The sequence below is a fragment of the Peromyscus maniculatus genome, chromosome 6 (genome assembly GCF_049852395.1).
Source record: "Peromyscus maniculatus bairdii isolate BWxNUB_F1_BW_parent chromosome 6, HU_Pman_BW_mat_3.1, whole genome shotgun sequence".
Lineage (NCBI taxonomy): Eukaryota > Metazoa > Chordata > Mammalia > Rodentia > Cricetidae > Peromyscus > Peromyscus maniculatus.
Genome location: NC_134857.1, coordinates 112,608,214 through 112,625,668, shown reverse-complemented (window position 1 = coordinate 112,625,668; position 17,455 = coordinate 112,608,214). Strand labels below are relative to the sequence as shown.

Genomic DNA, 17,455 nt, shown 5'->3' with positions numbered 1-17,455 from the left:
GTAGTGGACTGTGTCCGGAGGGGTGAAACTTGCAGGTGACCAAGCAAAGGGTGGCGGCGAGGACGGGACTCGGGAACGAGGGGCACCCGCGAGCTCCCCTCTTGGTTTCTGGAGGGGACAGGAGCTTAACATGAGGACTGAGAGGGGACGCTGTGTGTGTGTGTGTGTGTGTGTGTGTGTGTGTGTGTGTGTGTGTGTGTGTGTGTGTGTGTCCACGCGGCACCGCTCAGACCTGGCGGGCCTGACTGATGCGTGCTCTGACAGGTCCCAGCAACCTCGAGCTGGGTCTCTTCTGTCACTCAGCGTGTCCTCCCGAGGCTGCCCGCACGCGCTTTCCTCTGAGATCCCCGGCTCTGCGTGAGGGTCGCTCCCCCGAGTCCCCGCTGAAGGCCTCAGCTGGACAGGTTCCCCGCTGGCTCCCACCACCACCCACCCCTGCCCCTCCACCCCTCAGTGCCTGTGCCTCAGCTGCCTTGAAGATGCCGCACCTGTTTTACCTGCAATCTTGGAACGAATCAATTCCAGGATTGATTGGCTTTCCTGTCCCTGGAGGGGACCGGAGGGGAAGCCACGGAGCGCGGAAGAGAGAAGGCGGCTGCTCTCCTTGTTCACCACCTGGTCCGAGGAAATAGAAAGTTAGGGGTTGTTTTGTACTCTGGGCCTGAGGGTAACGAGAAGATGAATTGAAAAGATAAAGAGTTTAAGGAAACGTGGGAAGCAGTCAGGGGCTAAGTCCTTTTTGTTTTCAAAATCAATTCTTTGCCCACATTTGAATTCGTGGTGCTTTGCTGTGGGACACACACATTTATAAGAAGCACACACACTTGTAATGTATAAAAGCTTTTAAAAAGGCGTCCAAAACAGCCTATTTAGATGTACAGAAGGAAGACAGTCTGGTCACGGTGTGACTCTAAACAAGGTAACATCGCACGTTCAATGCTATCTGATGCACAGGATCTGCGCCTTAAACTTGCAGTCTCTTTGGGAGTACTTTACATTAAAGAGGGGAATAATATGAATTGCTGATGCAGACAGCTTACACAAGGACACTTGATGGGAGAGGGCAGCTGTATGGAAAAGAGCTTTGCTGCATTTGATTTGTGAATAACCCGCTCCTCTTGCCCACTCCCTTATCTGCCCTTTATACTGAGCAGAAATTCTCTCTGCTTTGGCAGACCTTCTGTTAATGCAATGCTTTTCAGAGTATGGTGCATCAGTGTATGTATGGGTGCATCAGTGTATGGAGCATCAAACCTGCCCACCACACCCCCACTCCAGCAGCTGTGAGTCTGGGGACTTTTATTTCAACCTTTCAGAAACCACCCGGTGAATTGTGGCCTGAGAGGTCTTGGTTTCAACTGGCACTTTTCTGCATCCTACTCCTGTGTGCTGGGTGTGAGTACATTAAACTTAACAATTAGAAATTAGATCATTGAAGAACTCGGGAAGGTGTCTTATCCTCGGATTCCTACAGATAGTAAGTAAGGAGTTTGTAGAAAAGGGCTGAGTGTGGTTTAAGTATATCGTTGTAAATAAAACAAAGAGAAAAATATTGTAAATCTCGAGTGTCTTTATTTATTTTTCATTTTTTGTTTGTTTGTTTGGTAGGTGGCCCAGGCAAATAGTATCTTCGATTGGCCTCTGCCGTTATGGTGGGAGGATTGACTGCTGCTGGGGCTGGGCTCGCCAGTCCTGGGGACAGTGTCAACGTGAGTATCAGGTCTGGAGGCTCCAGTGCCCTGGGGAGTGTATCTTTCTGTCATGGCTCTCGACTTGACTCTGCACCTAGGAGGGTTGGCCATTGCTGAGCAAGTCTTGGCTGTGCAGATTCTGACCCAAATCCTTATCCTGCCCCTTTCCAACCGAAAGCGCCTGGGTTACGGTGCCAGCTTTACCAGTCACAGAGAGCCACCTAGCACGCTGTCCAGTTTTTATTTTATTATTTTTGTGTGTGTGTGTGCCGATGTTTAGCTTGCATGTATGTCTGTGCACCATGTGGGTGTTGGGGATTGAACCCGGGTCTTCTGGAAGAGCAGCCCGTTTAACCGCCATCTCTGCAGCCCTGTGCTACTCATTTAAGCTTTTGTACTCAGCTTCTTCCACTCCAGGGTTCTTATCAGGCCCTTTCTTCCTTTGCTCCAAGCTCTGAGATGAAGGTGAGATAATGAGTCTAGACGATATTTACACTAAATAAACTCGGAACTTAAGAGTGCCTGTAAAATCTTCACCAGAACTATTGTGTACGGTGGCACGCTTGCCATTTGCAAGTCCTTTTTTAGGAAGAGAAGTTGGACTGACATTGTCTACATGGGCCAACCAGTAGAGTCATGGAAAACATCATTTGTAAATTCCATAATTAATCAAGTCCAAAAACAGACCCATCCCACCCCCAATGATCAAGCAGCTTTCTGAGGCATCTTTTGAGCACAACATCTGGTAAGATGATAGGAACTGAGCTGGGCTTCACACTGGGACATCTTGTCAGGCAGGGGCTATCATAGAGAAGGATGGGTGAGGTTAGAGGGCAGTGGAGGAGCCTGGCCTAGATATGGACTGGCCGTGTGAGGAATCAGGAAGATGAAGACTTCCATCAGCTATGATCAAGAACACTCAGATGTTTAACTTTGTTGAGGAAGGAGAGTGATTGTCACAGGTTGATCAATGGACATTCAGGCTGTTGTCTCTGGGGACAGGCAGGTGAAGAGGACTAACGTTTTGTTTCCTGTGGCTTATAAGCACTGGCCCCTTGCTCATTTGGGGCATTGCCTCCTGCTAAAGAGAGATGGAGTTTCTGGTTTCTAGTACATGAAAGGACCAGCCAATATAGGCCTGCTTTCACCGGTTAGTCAACTCAGTGTTGTTTCAGAGAGAAGATGGTCCAAAACAGGACTGGTCCCAGGTAGGATGTAGCCTTCTACCAAATACATGACAGTGTTAGAAATACTGTCAGTCAGAGGCTGTCAGGCATGCTGGCTGACGAGCCACCAGACTGAATTACCAAGGAGAAAGGCGAGCATGGACTGTCTTGGCCCGGCAGTGAATCAAATCCACCCCAGATGAGAACAGGGTCAGCCTCTTTGTAGGAAGGCGTTCACTTGCCTTCTTCCCTGCAGGAACTTTCAGGAAACCGGCCAATTGAACAGTGAAGGGCCCTCGGTCCATGCGTCGCCCAGCCCCACCCAGGTCAAGGAGCCATGCCCTGGCGGAGCGCCCTGGGCAGCAGTCGGGCACACCTTCACACCTGCCCCGGAGGCAGAGATTAGGAGAATGTAGGTTCGATGCCAGGTGTGTTGAAAGAATTCTAGGGTGAAAACTCCTGAGCTCTCTCGAAAGGTCCTGCTGTGGAATTCCCCCAGCAACACTAGGAGCTGTTCTATTTTTCTGTACCAAGTAATTAAAATTTCTCAAGTATGCACTGGCTTGGCAAATCTAAATCTGAACAAGCACAGAGGCCTTTTAAAGTTACAGTGTTGTTATGAAACGTAATCATCCAAGAGATTTCCTAGACCTTTTCTTCCTCCCGTGCATTTCCTAGCAGATTGGAGATGCTGTCATTTTCAAACCTTCGTTTTGTCTCTAAAAGAATGCAAAGTAGGGACAGGACATTCCGTAGTTCTCTTTTGCTGTTTGTTATTCCTGGGAATGGGAGGAAAGTGCGGTGTAGAGATTGGAGATTAAAATGGTCACGTTACGAAGGTATGTAAGATTGTCTTTCCCACATCACTGTTCATCTGAGGCGTGGTAAAGTTCGGGAGCCAGGAAGACCGAGGGCAGCATGGACGTAGTTCTGGACAGCCTGGTTTTAAATTCCAGTTTGACCTTCTTGGCTGTGTGACCTTGGTTGAATAATTCATCTCTCCTGTGCTTCCTCCATTTCCTTCATCTCTGGAATCAATCTGAAGCATCACACACCTTAACTGCATGTAACACTGAAATGAGGTATCATTCGTAAAGCACTGAAAATTCTTCCTGGCCAGAGCAAACACTACAGTTGTACTTGGTCATGTTGGATGTTCAGGGTGGAGAGCACAGGAAGTGTAAACATGTGCTATCAAATTCTGTGTTCTTCAGTCGGGAAAAATACACACTTTGTGTTGCTACCGGCCAAATTAAAAATGGTTCTGAGGTTCCCTGTTGCAGTGAAATTAAGTTCCTCTGGATTTGAAAAGGGGGCCTTAGCTATTATCACCGAAGATGGAAAGACTAGAAGGGTGAATTAAGGGGTAGAAGTATTCTTCCGCCTGTTTGCCTTTTGCAGAACCTTAGATGGTCCAAATGTCTTCTGTCAGCTCAGAATCTGCCTTCCTTTGTTTGGATCTAAGGTAGAGGAATGTGAGGGCAAGAGGTCAGCTCAAAGGGGTAGAACAGCACCCAACAGTGGCTGGTGGGATGAATGAGGTATCTCTAGACGCTGTTGTGAATGCCTTTGCAAAACTGGAAGTTTTGCACTCAATCCAAGAAAAATGCCTTTAATTAAATCTGGTAACGGTTATCTATGTGATTTCTAATCAGGTTCTAGAAAAACATAATGTGAAAAATATTTTGGCTCTCTGACCCTTAAATGATCTGAGTGTTCTTTTCCACATCGTTTCCAAGGTGCCATGGTTCTCATCTGATTGACTCACTTTACGTCAGCACAGCAGATGTTAGCGTAACCACCTGTTACGCAGAGCCGTTCAGTTTGTCTCTAGGGATATGTGTTCGTGGGGGAACGTGGTACCCACATTATGTTGTCTACTGGATCTTGTGGCCTTTTGTGCAGAGACTCTTCAATGAGCGTCTGCTCCATTGGGCTGAATATTTGTGACATGTTTTGACCCAACGGTCACCCGAGTCAGATATCTACACAAAACCCTCTCCATCTCACCCCTGCTTGCTCTCCTTTCCCTGGACTTGATTAGAGAGACTAATGTGGCAGAATCGTGGAATTGTCTGACCTCCGCTCTGGCTTGTGCCACCATCAGCCACAAAGCCACGATTAACTCGGGGACTTTCATCTTTTTCTCCAGAACTTCTGAAGGACAGAGTACAGGAGCAGCCCACTGGTCCTGGGGTCTGTCCTCATTTCCTGCCTGTGCACCCAGAGGCCAACACCAGCATTCCTGCCATGCTGGAAAGGCAGGGCAGTTTCCAGAAATAGGCAGCCTGTGTTTTCATAGTTCTTTTTTGGGTCAGACCTTTGGTGTCTTTGACTCTTTGTTTTGTGTTCTTGGCTCATAAATAGATCTCTTGCACATTGAAAATTCCATGTTTGATTTTCTAATTGTCTTGGGCTTTAGATTTATTGAATATTAATGGGGTTCTTTATTGTCAGATGAAATTCTCTTCCGTTCACCTCGTGCTGGCTAAATACTTAGAGCACACAGTACCTCAGTCTCAAATATTGTCACAATGTATTTGTTTCTTGCTTGTCATTTTCCGTTCTTTACCTTCCCCATCATCTCAGTGGTCCGTTTCTTTTTAATTATGTTCATTTTCTCTCTCCCCCTGCCAAGTAGAGACTTTTGTAGTTGAGATTTCTTGGGTTTCTATGTTTCATTTCACAAACAAGTAAAAGGAGTAGATAAGTTGGGGCTTGGGATGAGGCCCCCGCGTTTGTACCTCCCTAGCCACCTGGCTGCCTGTAAAGTCCATCGGAGAACTTTCACGATGAGAAAGTACGCAGCGGGTCTGGCACTGAGTGCTACGATGGCTCCCTTTGTCGAGGAGATCAGGCTGGACACACAGCTTAATGACAACAGCATTTTTGTTGAAAGCACTTTCTGCAGATGCAAAGGGAAATTCAAAGTATAGCTCATTCCAGGTTTCAGCTTAGATTTCTTTGGCTATCAGGGCACTGAAGGAAATGATATGAATTAAGATGGTTTTGTGTCCTTTATCCTTAAGAGCAGGGCAAATGCAGATAATTGTTTTGTTTCCTCTGGAGAGTCAGGAAATCTGAACACTTACACCCACAGACAGGCTGCTCTGTTAGTTCTGGCTCATTCTTCCTGTCATATCTCTTAAGTTAGTAAAGGCTGCAGCTGGACAAAGCCCACCTGAAGATTTCAGACTTACCAACTCTAAACTTAAGGTTAATAAAGAAGGGACTGTGGAATAGCAAATCATTCTGAAACCATTTTGTAGTTATCTGCTTATTGGAGTTAGACAGCGTATGTTCCTTGATTGTGATTGTGGACGTGGGAAGGATTGATCAGCACAGGTTTGCATTGTTTCTGCACTGTAGCCAGAAGTTGTTTTTCTGTGTCCCGCCTGGTCTGCAGCCACTCAGACCCAAGTAAACATACAGAGGCTTATATTAATTAAAACTGCTCGGTCATTAGCTCAGGCTAACTACTGACTAGCTCTTGCACTTAAACTCAGTTCATTTCTGTTCGTCTATATGTCGCCACGTTTTCCGTGGCCTTAACTGTGTGCTGTGGCTTTACCTGTGTGCCATTACATGCTGCTCCCTGGACAGTGGGCTGTTGTCTCCTGACTCAGCTTTCCTCTTCCCAGAATTCTACTTGTCCCAGTCTATACTTCCTGCCTGGCTACTGGCCAATCAGCATTTTATTAAACCAGTGTACAAAAGCATTATCCCACAGCACTGCATTTTTGAGTAAGAGGCTGTTTGATCAAGGCACAGAACTTCATTACAGTACACAAGATACATTTTATGATTGCTTTTCTTGTGTCTTTGCTCAGAAACTGAGTCTTGTAAAAAGAAGATGATTTATTAATTTTTTTTGATCCTTGCACGGGTCATTGATTTGTTGTTCTTGTTCATACAATTTCATAAACTGTCTTTGGTGATTTAGGTTTTTGAATACCCTCTTTAAAATAATTACAAGTAAATTAGAAATTTTTCTTTTTGGCCCTGAGGATAAACCCTGGGCCCTGCACATGCTGAGCAAGTACCCTGCCACCAAGCAGTCCTCAAATGAAGTCGTCTTGGAAAGCCACATGTATCATTCCCCTCACAGAGGTTACTCCTCATAAACACCTTTTCATCTGTAGCCAACAAGTAAAACAACTTCTCTTGAGCATGGATTGCGTCTTACCTTAAAGCAGTTTATTTATAACTGTACAATTGTGTACATCCCCGGAATAACTGGGAATCTGGGGTAGGGGTGCTGTCTGGAGCCATCTTAGAGACTGCTGGCAGGCATCTCTGGTCACCTTAAAGGAGCCGAACCCCATTGTCCTGAGCTCATTACCTCCCTCTCCTAATTACGGGGTGAGAACAGAGAATCTCTCTTGCTTGTTTTTAAGGTAGGAACAAAAGCTTGGCTGTGGGTAATTTTAGAGTTCCTTTCGTCACCAAACCTGAGTCCCCAGATCCTTAGGGAGGGAAGTTGGGCTTGTTGTTATTGTTGTTTTCTAACAAAGGTCATCCATCTGCCGCTTCCCTGGAAAGGCTGTTGGAGAACACCATGTTCCTTGAGTGACTTGGAGTGGTCTAGGTATGCAGATCCCAGGCCCCAAGTGGTGCTGAAGAATCCTGACCTTTTCAAACAGGTAGTTTTCGAGTGTGCGTGGTCTTCAAAGTTACGTTTTAAAGAAATGTCTTTGCTCTGTCCTTTCCTTCCACGATTAGAACTGAACTTTGCAATAATGCTGCTAAGAGCCACGGGTTTCCCAAGCTCCTTCCTAAGGTTAATTTGGGCAGCTCTTAACCTATACGGATTAGAAGTTTTTGTGCGTCTCAAGCCGAAGGGCCAGGCTCCGGGAAGGGAAGCCCCGTAGACTCTTGAGAGTTAGTGCCGGGCCTGTCCTCACACCCCTGACACAGGAACACACAAGCCCGCACACAGGGACCTGGGAGCAGAACGGTGTCTGCTACTCAGACCCTGGATCCACTCGCTTGCTGCACACGGCAAGCGTGCTTCCTAGCCAGACGCCCTCCTGGGCTGTGCCCCGCACAACGTTTCTGCTTGGCACTCTTGTCTGCTGGATTCCTGCTCTGTGCAGTTCAGACCAACTGCTTTTGAGATGATGGCCTGTGGTGTTGACCAACTCCGTGGGGATCCCACAGAGAATAAGGGAGGGTGTTCGACACAGAGATTGGACCGGAACTGTGGTGGGGGAGGGGAAAGGCAAGTGGGGTCTGCTGACCTAACCTTTCTTTATTACTGTCTCCTCTACAGCACAGAGGTAGCTTTGCCTTTTCTTCTCTTTCTCTTTTTCCTCATTCAAAACTTTACTATAAGTTTACAAATTCACACAAGTATAGAAATCGATGCAAAAAATAGCGCTTCACAGTTTGTGTTTCATGCTGCGTGCCTTCCTTGGGCAGGGGCCGTCATTACAATTGTAGTGTATGTGCTCCTGGAGAGAGCGTGTCCTTTTCTTTCTGCTGTTTGCCGGTTTTTAAATTTTTCCCAACATTTTCTTTTTAGAATCTTAATTTATTTAGAAAGGAAAATGTATTCATTTCCTGAGATAACTACTCCTCAGAGAAAGAAGCGTCATCGTGGACCTATATACCTGTCAGAGATATTTTTCATATTCTGGGTACCTTCTCTGTCTCCCTTGCCCCTACCCGCTCTACACAAATATAGGATAGTAGATAAACTTCATTGCAGAACATCGTAAAGCTATTTCCTTATCTGTATATGGAAAGGCCTCTTTTTATGGATTCATTGTGTATGCCCTGTAATTCATTAACCAGTCCTTTACTTCTGGATCTGTATGCTGCTTCTAGAGTAACCTTGACCACAATGCGGAAAAACGTTGAGTTACAGTGTCCTAATATGAAGGAAAGATAAATGTTTGTGTATGTCTGAATGGCATACATATACTTAGCTTTGGTCCATTGGAGAGCGGCTTCTCACTTGGTGATGCTGAATCCAGAGATGGAGCTATTGCTCCGTGCTTGATTTTAGGATGCTCTCCTCGCATCTCTCTTCCAGGGAAGCCTTTGGTTAGTCTGATCCTAGTTTCCTCTTTCTCCTTAGACTGGCGATGTTTGACTGATGTTGGCAGGATGGGCTGAAATTGGTCCATTTGCCAAAATCTCCCCCTGGCTTGCAGTCATCAAGCTGTCTACTTCTCATGAATGTAGAGTCTCTTTAGCTGGTTAGAAAGAGTCACACACTCTTTAAGGAACTGCTTCTATTACCTCTCGACTTCAGCCATAATTCAGTGTACTTGTGCGTGGTGTGCGCTGTGTTACTGGGTCCATGATCTGTGAAGGAGGAGGAGAAGCCGAGAGTAGAATGCTATCTGGGGACACAGAGTAACAAAAAGACCAAAAGCACCAACCAAAATGTTTTCAACACTGTGGGGATATGGATTCACATTTTCTATTGTCTATTTTGGTTAAGTTATTTACATAATTCATCTTTTGTTTTTTAAAAAAGTAAGAAATGCATATTTAAGTGTAAAAAATGAAAAGGAGGGGTGGAGGGCGAGAGGGAGGGAGAGAGCCCCCCGGAGCTGCATAGTGGTAAGTATTTATTACCTTTGTGTTTTCTTGACACTAAGTTCTAGTCTCCAATGGACAGTCATTGTTCCTTACTAATCTTTGCAGAAATGTCTAAATAGTATTAAGATTTTTCACTTTTCATGTAACATCAGCATAAATTAAAACTCTTCCATACCTTAACAAAGGTGTTTAAAGACCAGTCCTTACAGGTTTATGTAGATCTGACTCAGTTTTTTAAATGGCTTTGCAATAGTTTGCTACCATACAGATGGACAAGAATAATCTCCTACCCATATGCACTAAAGCAGTTTTCAATATCGTGTTCTTACAAGATATACAAGCTACAATAACTATCTGGACATGTGTCATTACTGTCTATATGAATAAATAAGGGAGAATTCTACAGCGACATCCTGTTCCTAAATAGAGAGAGAGATATTTAATTTTACTGTACATTTTCCTTATAAAAATGGAGTTAAAAGAAAAATAAATCATGACTAATTTTATAAAGTGACATTTTCTGTTCAGTCACTTTCTACTTTTGGTCCCTTTGAAGATGCCTTAAAAGATATGTAGACTTGATCTCCTTATTCCTATTTGTTTATGTTCTATCTTGTTTGGAAAATGGTGTTTTTTTCAAAATCTTTTTCGTCTCTTTTAAAAGTAAGAAATGGCCGGGCGTTGGTGGCGCACGCCTTTAATCCCAGCACTCGGGAGGCAGAGCCAGGCGGATCTCTGTGAGTTCGAGGCCAGCCTGGGCTACCAAGTGAGCTCCAGGAAAGGCGCAAAGCTACACAGAGAAACCCTGTCTCGAAAAACCAAAAAAAAAAAAAAAAAAAAAAAAAAAAAAAAAAAAAGTAAGAAATGAATGTTTAAGTAAAAATTGAGAGACAGAGCAGGAGGCGAGCATTGTGGGTAGAGTATAGGTAGATGGTTGGTGGGCTCCACTATAAACAGGTTCTGCAAAGAAACCAGTGAGAAATTCTTACCCTTAGATGTTAGCCTATAAATTGTCCACCATATTACTAGGCACCCGTCATGTCCATGTAAAGTATGGTTTGGGGTACAGGGACAAACACAGATATTATATCCAGGCACCATTTACCCTTCTTACACTATTACGTGGTTAGTGGTCAATAAGAGCCCAGCAACATTGCTGGTTTCTTGACTATATAAGTGTGCAGAGGAGTCCACATGATCCCTAGTTGATTCCCTGTTCTATCTGGACTTCACAGAGGGCTACTCTATGTAAACCACGAAGGCCTGAGTAGACTAGAAGCTGAGCATGAAGAAAGTACTGTACATATGATGGTCTGGAATCCAAACTTAAGTCTCTCCTTTTCACTACAGTGTGAGGAAAGGCTGATTCACATGGACTCCTCGCCAAGCCCCTTCCGCAGTGGGACCTGAAATCCTGGTGCACATATGCCCTATATCAATTTCTCTTCATCCCTCCCTTCCTCTGTTGCTCTGTCTCTCCCTTCTTCACCCCCTCCCTTTCTGAAAACTAACCATCACAAAATCCAAATAATAATGAAAGGAGGGTGTGTTCTGAGAGGGCACCAATCCAGCAAAGACCCTGTCTCCTTAGGAGAAGCGGAGAAACCTATTCCCTTGACACCCCCATGAGGCAGCAATCCAACATGCTTTGATTCTCACCTTGGACAGCCCTGGAGGAGAGCTGAGCAGTTAGCGTTTTCTACTTAATTGTAACAAATGAAAGATCTGTCTTCAAAAAGTAGTAGATAGCCAAGACAGTTTAGCTTAGGGAAAAAAATCAGTTGCATTGGTCTAAAGTGGTTTTTAGTATTTCCCGAGGAACATGTTAGGACAAGAAGTAAAATAATTACTAAATTACTAAAATAATTGCATGTTATAAGGTATAGCGTTTCGTTAAGTAACACCAAATACAATTTTCTACTTTCATGTACTAGAGCATCATTATAGATTTTTTATTTCCATACTTATTGCTACTAATACATAATTAAAGAGACAATTATGATCTTAACAAAGTTCCCATTAAAGCCCACATAGGGGAATATATTACAGCCCAGATGAGTTGTTGTGGTGTGTGTAAATACTTATAGACATCATCTGTTTGTTCATTCCATAGTTTTTATAAAGGATTTCAGTTTTTAAATGTCCTGATAACACTACTAAGTCAATGTAATTCTGGTGGAGGAAGACAGATCAAATATGATCAGAATTACTTTCCCCTTTGGAATATGGTAGATGACTTTGGAGAACAAACAGGCGTTTCTGTCTTAACAGAAGCCCTTACTTTCCAACATGGCTTGTTAGACTGAAAGTCAGGGCTAGTATTGGTAGGTACTACACTTTGGGAAATGAAGATTTGGGACTAGGGATTTGATAGAGATGATTTTGTTACTAAAATGTAAAGCTACATACTTACCCTGGTCAGTATCTCTCTAACCCTTCTACGGAATAATGGCATAAATTCTCCAGACTGGCTGGTTCCTGTTAAAACATGACCAGACCCTGTGGTTGGTTGGGTTTGCCTTCCACAGAGCTCATGGACTCTGAAACATTAGCAGCTTCTCATCACAGCTTAAAATTGTGCTAGCATACACAAAAGGAAGAAAAAAAAACCAAACCCAGCAATTCTTAGACTAGTATATATTTTGAGAAAGAAATACTTTTATTCTTTTCCAGTCATGGTGGTGCTTGTCTTTGATCCCAGTGTTCCACAGGCAGAGGCAGGTGGATTTCCATGAGTTCAAGGCGGTCCTCGTCTACAGAGTGAGCTCCAGGACAGCCAGAACTACATAGTGGGACCCTGTCAAAACAAAAACAGAAACAAAACAAACCACAAAACCAACAACCTCTAGTCTTGTTTTCATAAATGATAAGTATCAAATTCAGTTCCCATGAATTCTTTAAGTGGTAAAAGATGTGCATTGCGAAGTTGACAGTAACCACTCTGTGCAAGATTCTCTTTATTACTTTTTTATTTAATTGAAAAACTTTTTTTTTCATACAATGTATTTTGATCATAGTTTTTCCTCCCCCAGTTCCTTTCAGATCCTTCCTACCTCTCTGTCCACCAACTTTATATTCTTTTATAGATTTTTCTTTTTTTAAAATAAGATATATATGAATGTATGTTTTGCCTACGTGTATGTCTGGGCAACATGTTCATGCCTGGTGTCGATGGAGGCCAGAAGAAGGTTTCAGATCTCCTGGAACTGGAGTTACTACAAAAGGTTGTGGGTGTCATGTGAGTGCTGAGAATTAATCCTGGGTCCTCTAGAAGAGCTGCCACTGCTCTTAATTGCTGAGCCATCTCTCCAGCCTCCTTTTTTATTTTTAAAATTATATATGTGGGGTGAGTAGGGGCAGAGGGGTAGGTCCGTACACGTGAGGGTAGGCTCCTGCAGTGGCTGGAAGGCATTAGGTCCCCCGGAGCTACAGTAGCAGGTGGTTCTGAGCAACTCAGCGTGAATGTTGGGAACCAACCAGGTTGTCTGCAAGAGCAGTATGTGCTCTTCATCACCAGGCCATTCCTCCAGCCCCTAGGCTTTCTAAATACAAGCTTCCCACAATCCAAAAGTCTTTAGATCTCCTATTTTGGTATATACTTATGTTAGTTAATTTTTTTTTTTTACTGAATAATTATATTTTCTGTGTTCTGTGGTATTTTGAGAGTTTTCTTTCAGATTATGTTTAATATTTGCTAATAAATTCAACTACTCACTATATCTTGGTATCTATCTACATATGGCCAGGAATTAAAAATTCTGGTATATAATTTCATTTTTTATTTAAAATTGGGTTGAAGCCAGGCATGGTGGTGCATGGCTTTAATCCCAGAACTCAGGAGGCAGAGGCAGGTAGATCTCTGCGAGTTTGAGGCCAGCCTCGTCTACTGTTCTACAGAGCAAGTTTCAGGACAGACTCCAAAGCTACACAGATAAACCCTGTCTACAAAAACCAAAAACCAAACCAAAATTAAAAACAAAACAAAACAAATCAACACAGAATAGAAGGCTTCTAGAAAGTTCCTGGGCTCTAATCTCTGCTGGTGGATAAGGACATTTTCATAGGCGACCGGCAGCACAGTTTTTGAAGAGCTGCCAAAAGTAAGTCCCCTGCATGCTCTTTGTGCCTTCATGTAGTGTGAGAAGCCCTAGGGTGGCTGGCGTTCATTAGGAGCGTGCCACGCAGGAAAACCTGTCCCACTTTCTCCTTGTAATTTGTTTCTACACAGCTTTTGTAAAATGGTCATGGGAGTTGAAGACATTCAACATTGCCAGCAAAGCCACTGGTCTATAGTTCAGGACTCTAGAACAGTCACTTACAACCTGTCCCAAAAGACTGCTCCAGTTCACCTGAGACTTCTCACTGATAATGCACCTTGTTTTACTACATACCCTTAAAATTAGTAAGTACAATGATAACTGATGACATTGTGACAAACCAAATAAACTCTTCAGTGACTAGCTTTTCTTGCCTGCTGAGCACAGCTTTGTGGGATTTGGGGACAACCCTGAGCTTCAGGCAGTGCTAAAGAAAACGAGGGGGGATATGTGCTTCTGTGATAAAGTGTGTGCCTCGCATGTGCGTGAGCCCTGGGCTTGCTCTCCAGCAATGGGAAACAACCTTTATAACCATGCTTGGTGGCAAGCACTTGTAATACCAGCGTTCAGGAGGCAGAGGCAGAAGGATGATAAGTTTGAGGGCAGCCTGGATTATGTGAGAATTAGAAGGGGAGGAGGAAGAGAGAAGTCAATCCAGTGGCAAGAATCCAATACCGCGAATCCAGTACCGTGAGTTAGCAACCACAAATACCCCCGGGGCCTGCCTTCTTGTTTGCAGTTTAATTTTACTATAAAGGGTTGTGAGATGCCCAACTGTTAGGCCATTTAAAACCTTTGCAAAGAAGACAGTTGAGCACTACAGACGGAGATGGCTAGGACAATGACCACACGAGGTAGACTGAGGTACAGAGTCCCTTAAACATGTGGCCCAGCAGGCCAGGTGCCAACTCCTCACTGTGACAAAAGCAAGTGAAGAGTATGAGAGGGAAAGGAACACAGTTCCCTCTGCCATATCCTAACCGTCAGCCAAAGGAACCAGCAAGTCTAGAGTTCTCCGTACCCCAACCTTCAGTTTTATAGTTTTCATTGTCAAAACCTTGGCATTCATATGGGGAAATCTCTTCACAGTCAATTACCCAACTTGGCACAGTTACACACAAACATCCAAGATGACAGACAGCAGAACCCAGGCATGTTAAGAACCTAGAAGGGCCCAGCTTTCAGGAGGTGATTTCATGACTAGTAAAGGTAGAGAACTTATTAGCTCAGAGAACATAACCTGTGCATTATTTCTTAGGAGCCTCTGCCTCCTGAGTGCTAGGATTAAAGGCATGCACCACCACCACCCGGCCTTATTCCAGGTTTAATATTCCTTTAACTTGAAAAGAAGTTTTATATAGCTTTAAACTGTAAATGTTAGAATATGGGACATTGGTTGAGAGTTAAGGTGGAAGCCCTAAGAAATATGCATACTTACACCAATAAATTTACTAAATCTAATATGTCCAGGCTAACTCATGTTAATTTTTAAAAAGTGACCCAACTTTAAGATATTATAGGAAACGGACTATACAGAACTGCTGGGCTGTGTGGTACTAATAGAGCTAGATTGAAAATAATGATGTTTTCTATCCTCTAATGATTCCTTTTTCCTTTGTTTAACATAACTTAAAATATATTTCCTGATAAATTATTCAAAATTGGTTATGGAATATATTAAAGAAATAGTATTCTCTTACATTTTATTTCTTATGCATAATTATGGCTATAAACACATCGTATAAATATGCCATCTAGAATGTTCTTTATGCTTTGATTTATTTTCAGTGTTTTCTTAGATGATATTTGCTGCATTTCATTATTCTATTTAAATAAATGGGTCACTATCAGGATATGGTGAATTATTCTAAAACTAAAGGCAATAAAAACAAAGTGCAAATTATAAACATAACCAATATGAGTAAAACATCTAGTAAACAAAGGCTGGGGAGATACAACAATGGGTCATGAGGACCAGAGTTTGAATCCCCAGCACCCATATAAAAAGCCATGCATGACTGCACTTTCCTCTAACTCCAGCATTAGGAGGCAGAAGCGAGCAGATCCCAGGAGGGAGCTTGCTGGCAGCCAGCTTAGCCAAAAGGACCAGCCTCCAGTTCCATAAGAAACCCTGTCTCCAGGCAGTAAGGCAGAGAGCAATTAGGAAAGATACCCAGTGTCCTCTTCCGGCCTCTGATGTGCTCACATTTGCATACACAGCCCCACACTCACATGCATGCAACACACACACACACACACACACACACACACACACACACACACTCATGCATCCTTGCCTACACACAAATCACATCATATATAAACAATAAAACAAAAAATCTGGCAAGCAAATGTAATGTTTGTCTTTAATAATACCGTGGACTCATTCTGGATGAACAGTTAAAATTACTGCTTTTGCCGGGCGGTGGTGGCGCACGCCTTTAATCCCAGCACTCGGGAGGCAGAGGCAGGCGAATCGCTGTGAGTTCGAGGCCAGCCTGGGCTACCAAGTGAGCTCCAGGAAAGGCGCAAAACTACGCAGAGAAACCCTGTCTCGAAAAACCAAAATAAATAAATAAATAAATAAAATTACTGCTTTGATTGAGTCAAGTCAGAACTACAATTTTTTCTTCTGTTACTCAAAAAGAAAAAGACTCCATTAAGTTAGACAAGTACACAGAATTATCATAGCTAAAGTGGGTGTTTTATATTTTAAAGAGGGAAGACATTCATGCCAAAGAGAAGTAATAAAACCATCTCTTCTCTCACCCCTAGCACTCTAGGCTGGTCCAGCACTGACCACTGTTTATAGTGTTTTGAGTTTCTTCCCTTCACTTTCATTTAATGGGGATATTTATGTATCACCAAGAGAAATAGCTGAGGTTTTACAGTTAATTCATGTTGCTATTGACAACCAAAGCCTCCATGCAAGAAGACAGTGCTGTGAAAGGGAAGAAAACAAACTTTAATGTGTTCTTCCCAAAGCTGGAGAGAAGAGGGGGCATGCAGTATATGAGAAAAGGTAAGTGAACAGCCAGCAGCGGAAGCGCTACCAGCCCTGGGTGTTAATTGGCCAAAGTTGTTCTATTTTTTTTTTTCAGGTGCTTTATCCAACATTCATTTAAATCAAAGGATATTGACTCTAGGACCCAACAGTTAATGTTTTGAAAATGAAATATTGCAAGATAAAGTATCAAAACAGCTCTGGAATATTTCATTAGAATTTGGTCTATAGGTAGCCATCAAGGTGGCTGTCAAGGCGGTTCAGTGAGTAAAGATGCTTGCTGCCAGCCCCGAGAACCTGAGTGGCATCCCCAGGACCATCACGGTCGAAGGAGAGAAGCAATTCCGATGAGCTATCTTCTGGTCTCCGTATAAACACTATGGTACACACACACCCACACACACACACACACACACACACACACACGAAAAATGTCTAGAAATGTTTTAAAAAGAATTTGGACTATAGAGGAATAACATAACTTCAATCATTTCTTAATATTTTTGTTACCAACTGTTTTCTAATGGCAAAAATGATGACTACAGTACTACTATTTTAAACATGTCCTAGATTTTTGTTTGTTTCAGAAAAGCAGTGAAAGTTGAATGTGTGTAAGTCTCCGGGAATGTAACACGTTGGTCATACCCGAGCCCTGCCTCCTCCTTACAGAGAAAAGATCTGGAATGTCTTTTTTTGGCCATTTGTCTTGCAGCTTTCTACGTCTTAAGGCAGAGACTGGCAAGGATAAGGTGCCAGCTCAAAGGTTAGATGAACATATTTCTGACATAATTTCGTCTAATCTGTGTCTTGAAAGCCATAACATCTAAACGATTCTTTATAACGCTATAATCAGGGCTTAGCATTATTTGTTTTGAGTGGCTTGTTTGGGGGAAACTAGTCCACAGAGATGTTTTGGGTTTTGTTTTGTTTTCTGCTTTTAGTTAT

The 17,455-nt window shown here is 43.2% G+C and overlaps 1 protein-coding gene across 4 annotated transcripts in view; it reads left to right on the top strand.

Annotated features, from left to right (window-relative positions):
• Npnt (nephronectin) overlaps nucleotides 1–17,455 on the top strand; it is a 70,119-nt gene that overhangs the window by 424 nt on the left and 52,240 nt on the right. For 2 of the 4 annotated variants that reach the window (XM_006970358.4, XM_006970356.4), the window contains exons 2-3: nucleotides 1,609–1,709; nucleotides 17,223–17,273. In XM_006970358.4, coding sequence (XP_006970420.1) covers nucleotides 1,609–1,709; nucleotides 17,223–17,273 — 152 coding nt within the window. The remainder of the gene's footprint in view (nucleotides 1–1,608; nucleotides 1,710–17,222; nucleotides 17,274–17,455) is intronic. The other 2 variants (XM_015992817.3, XM_006970357.4) reach the window with 1 other exon arrangement.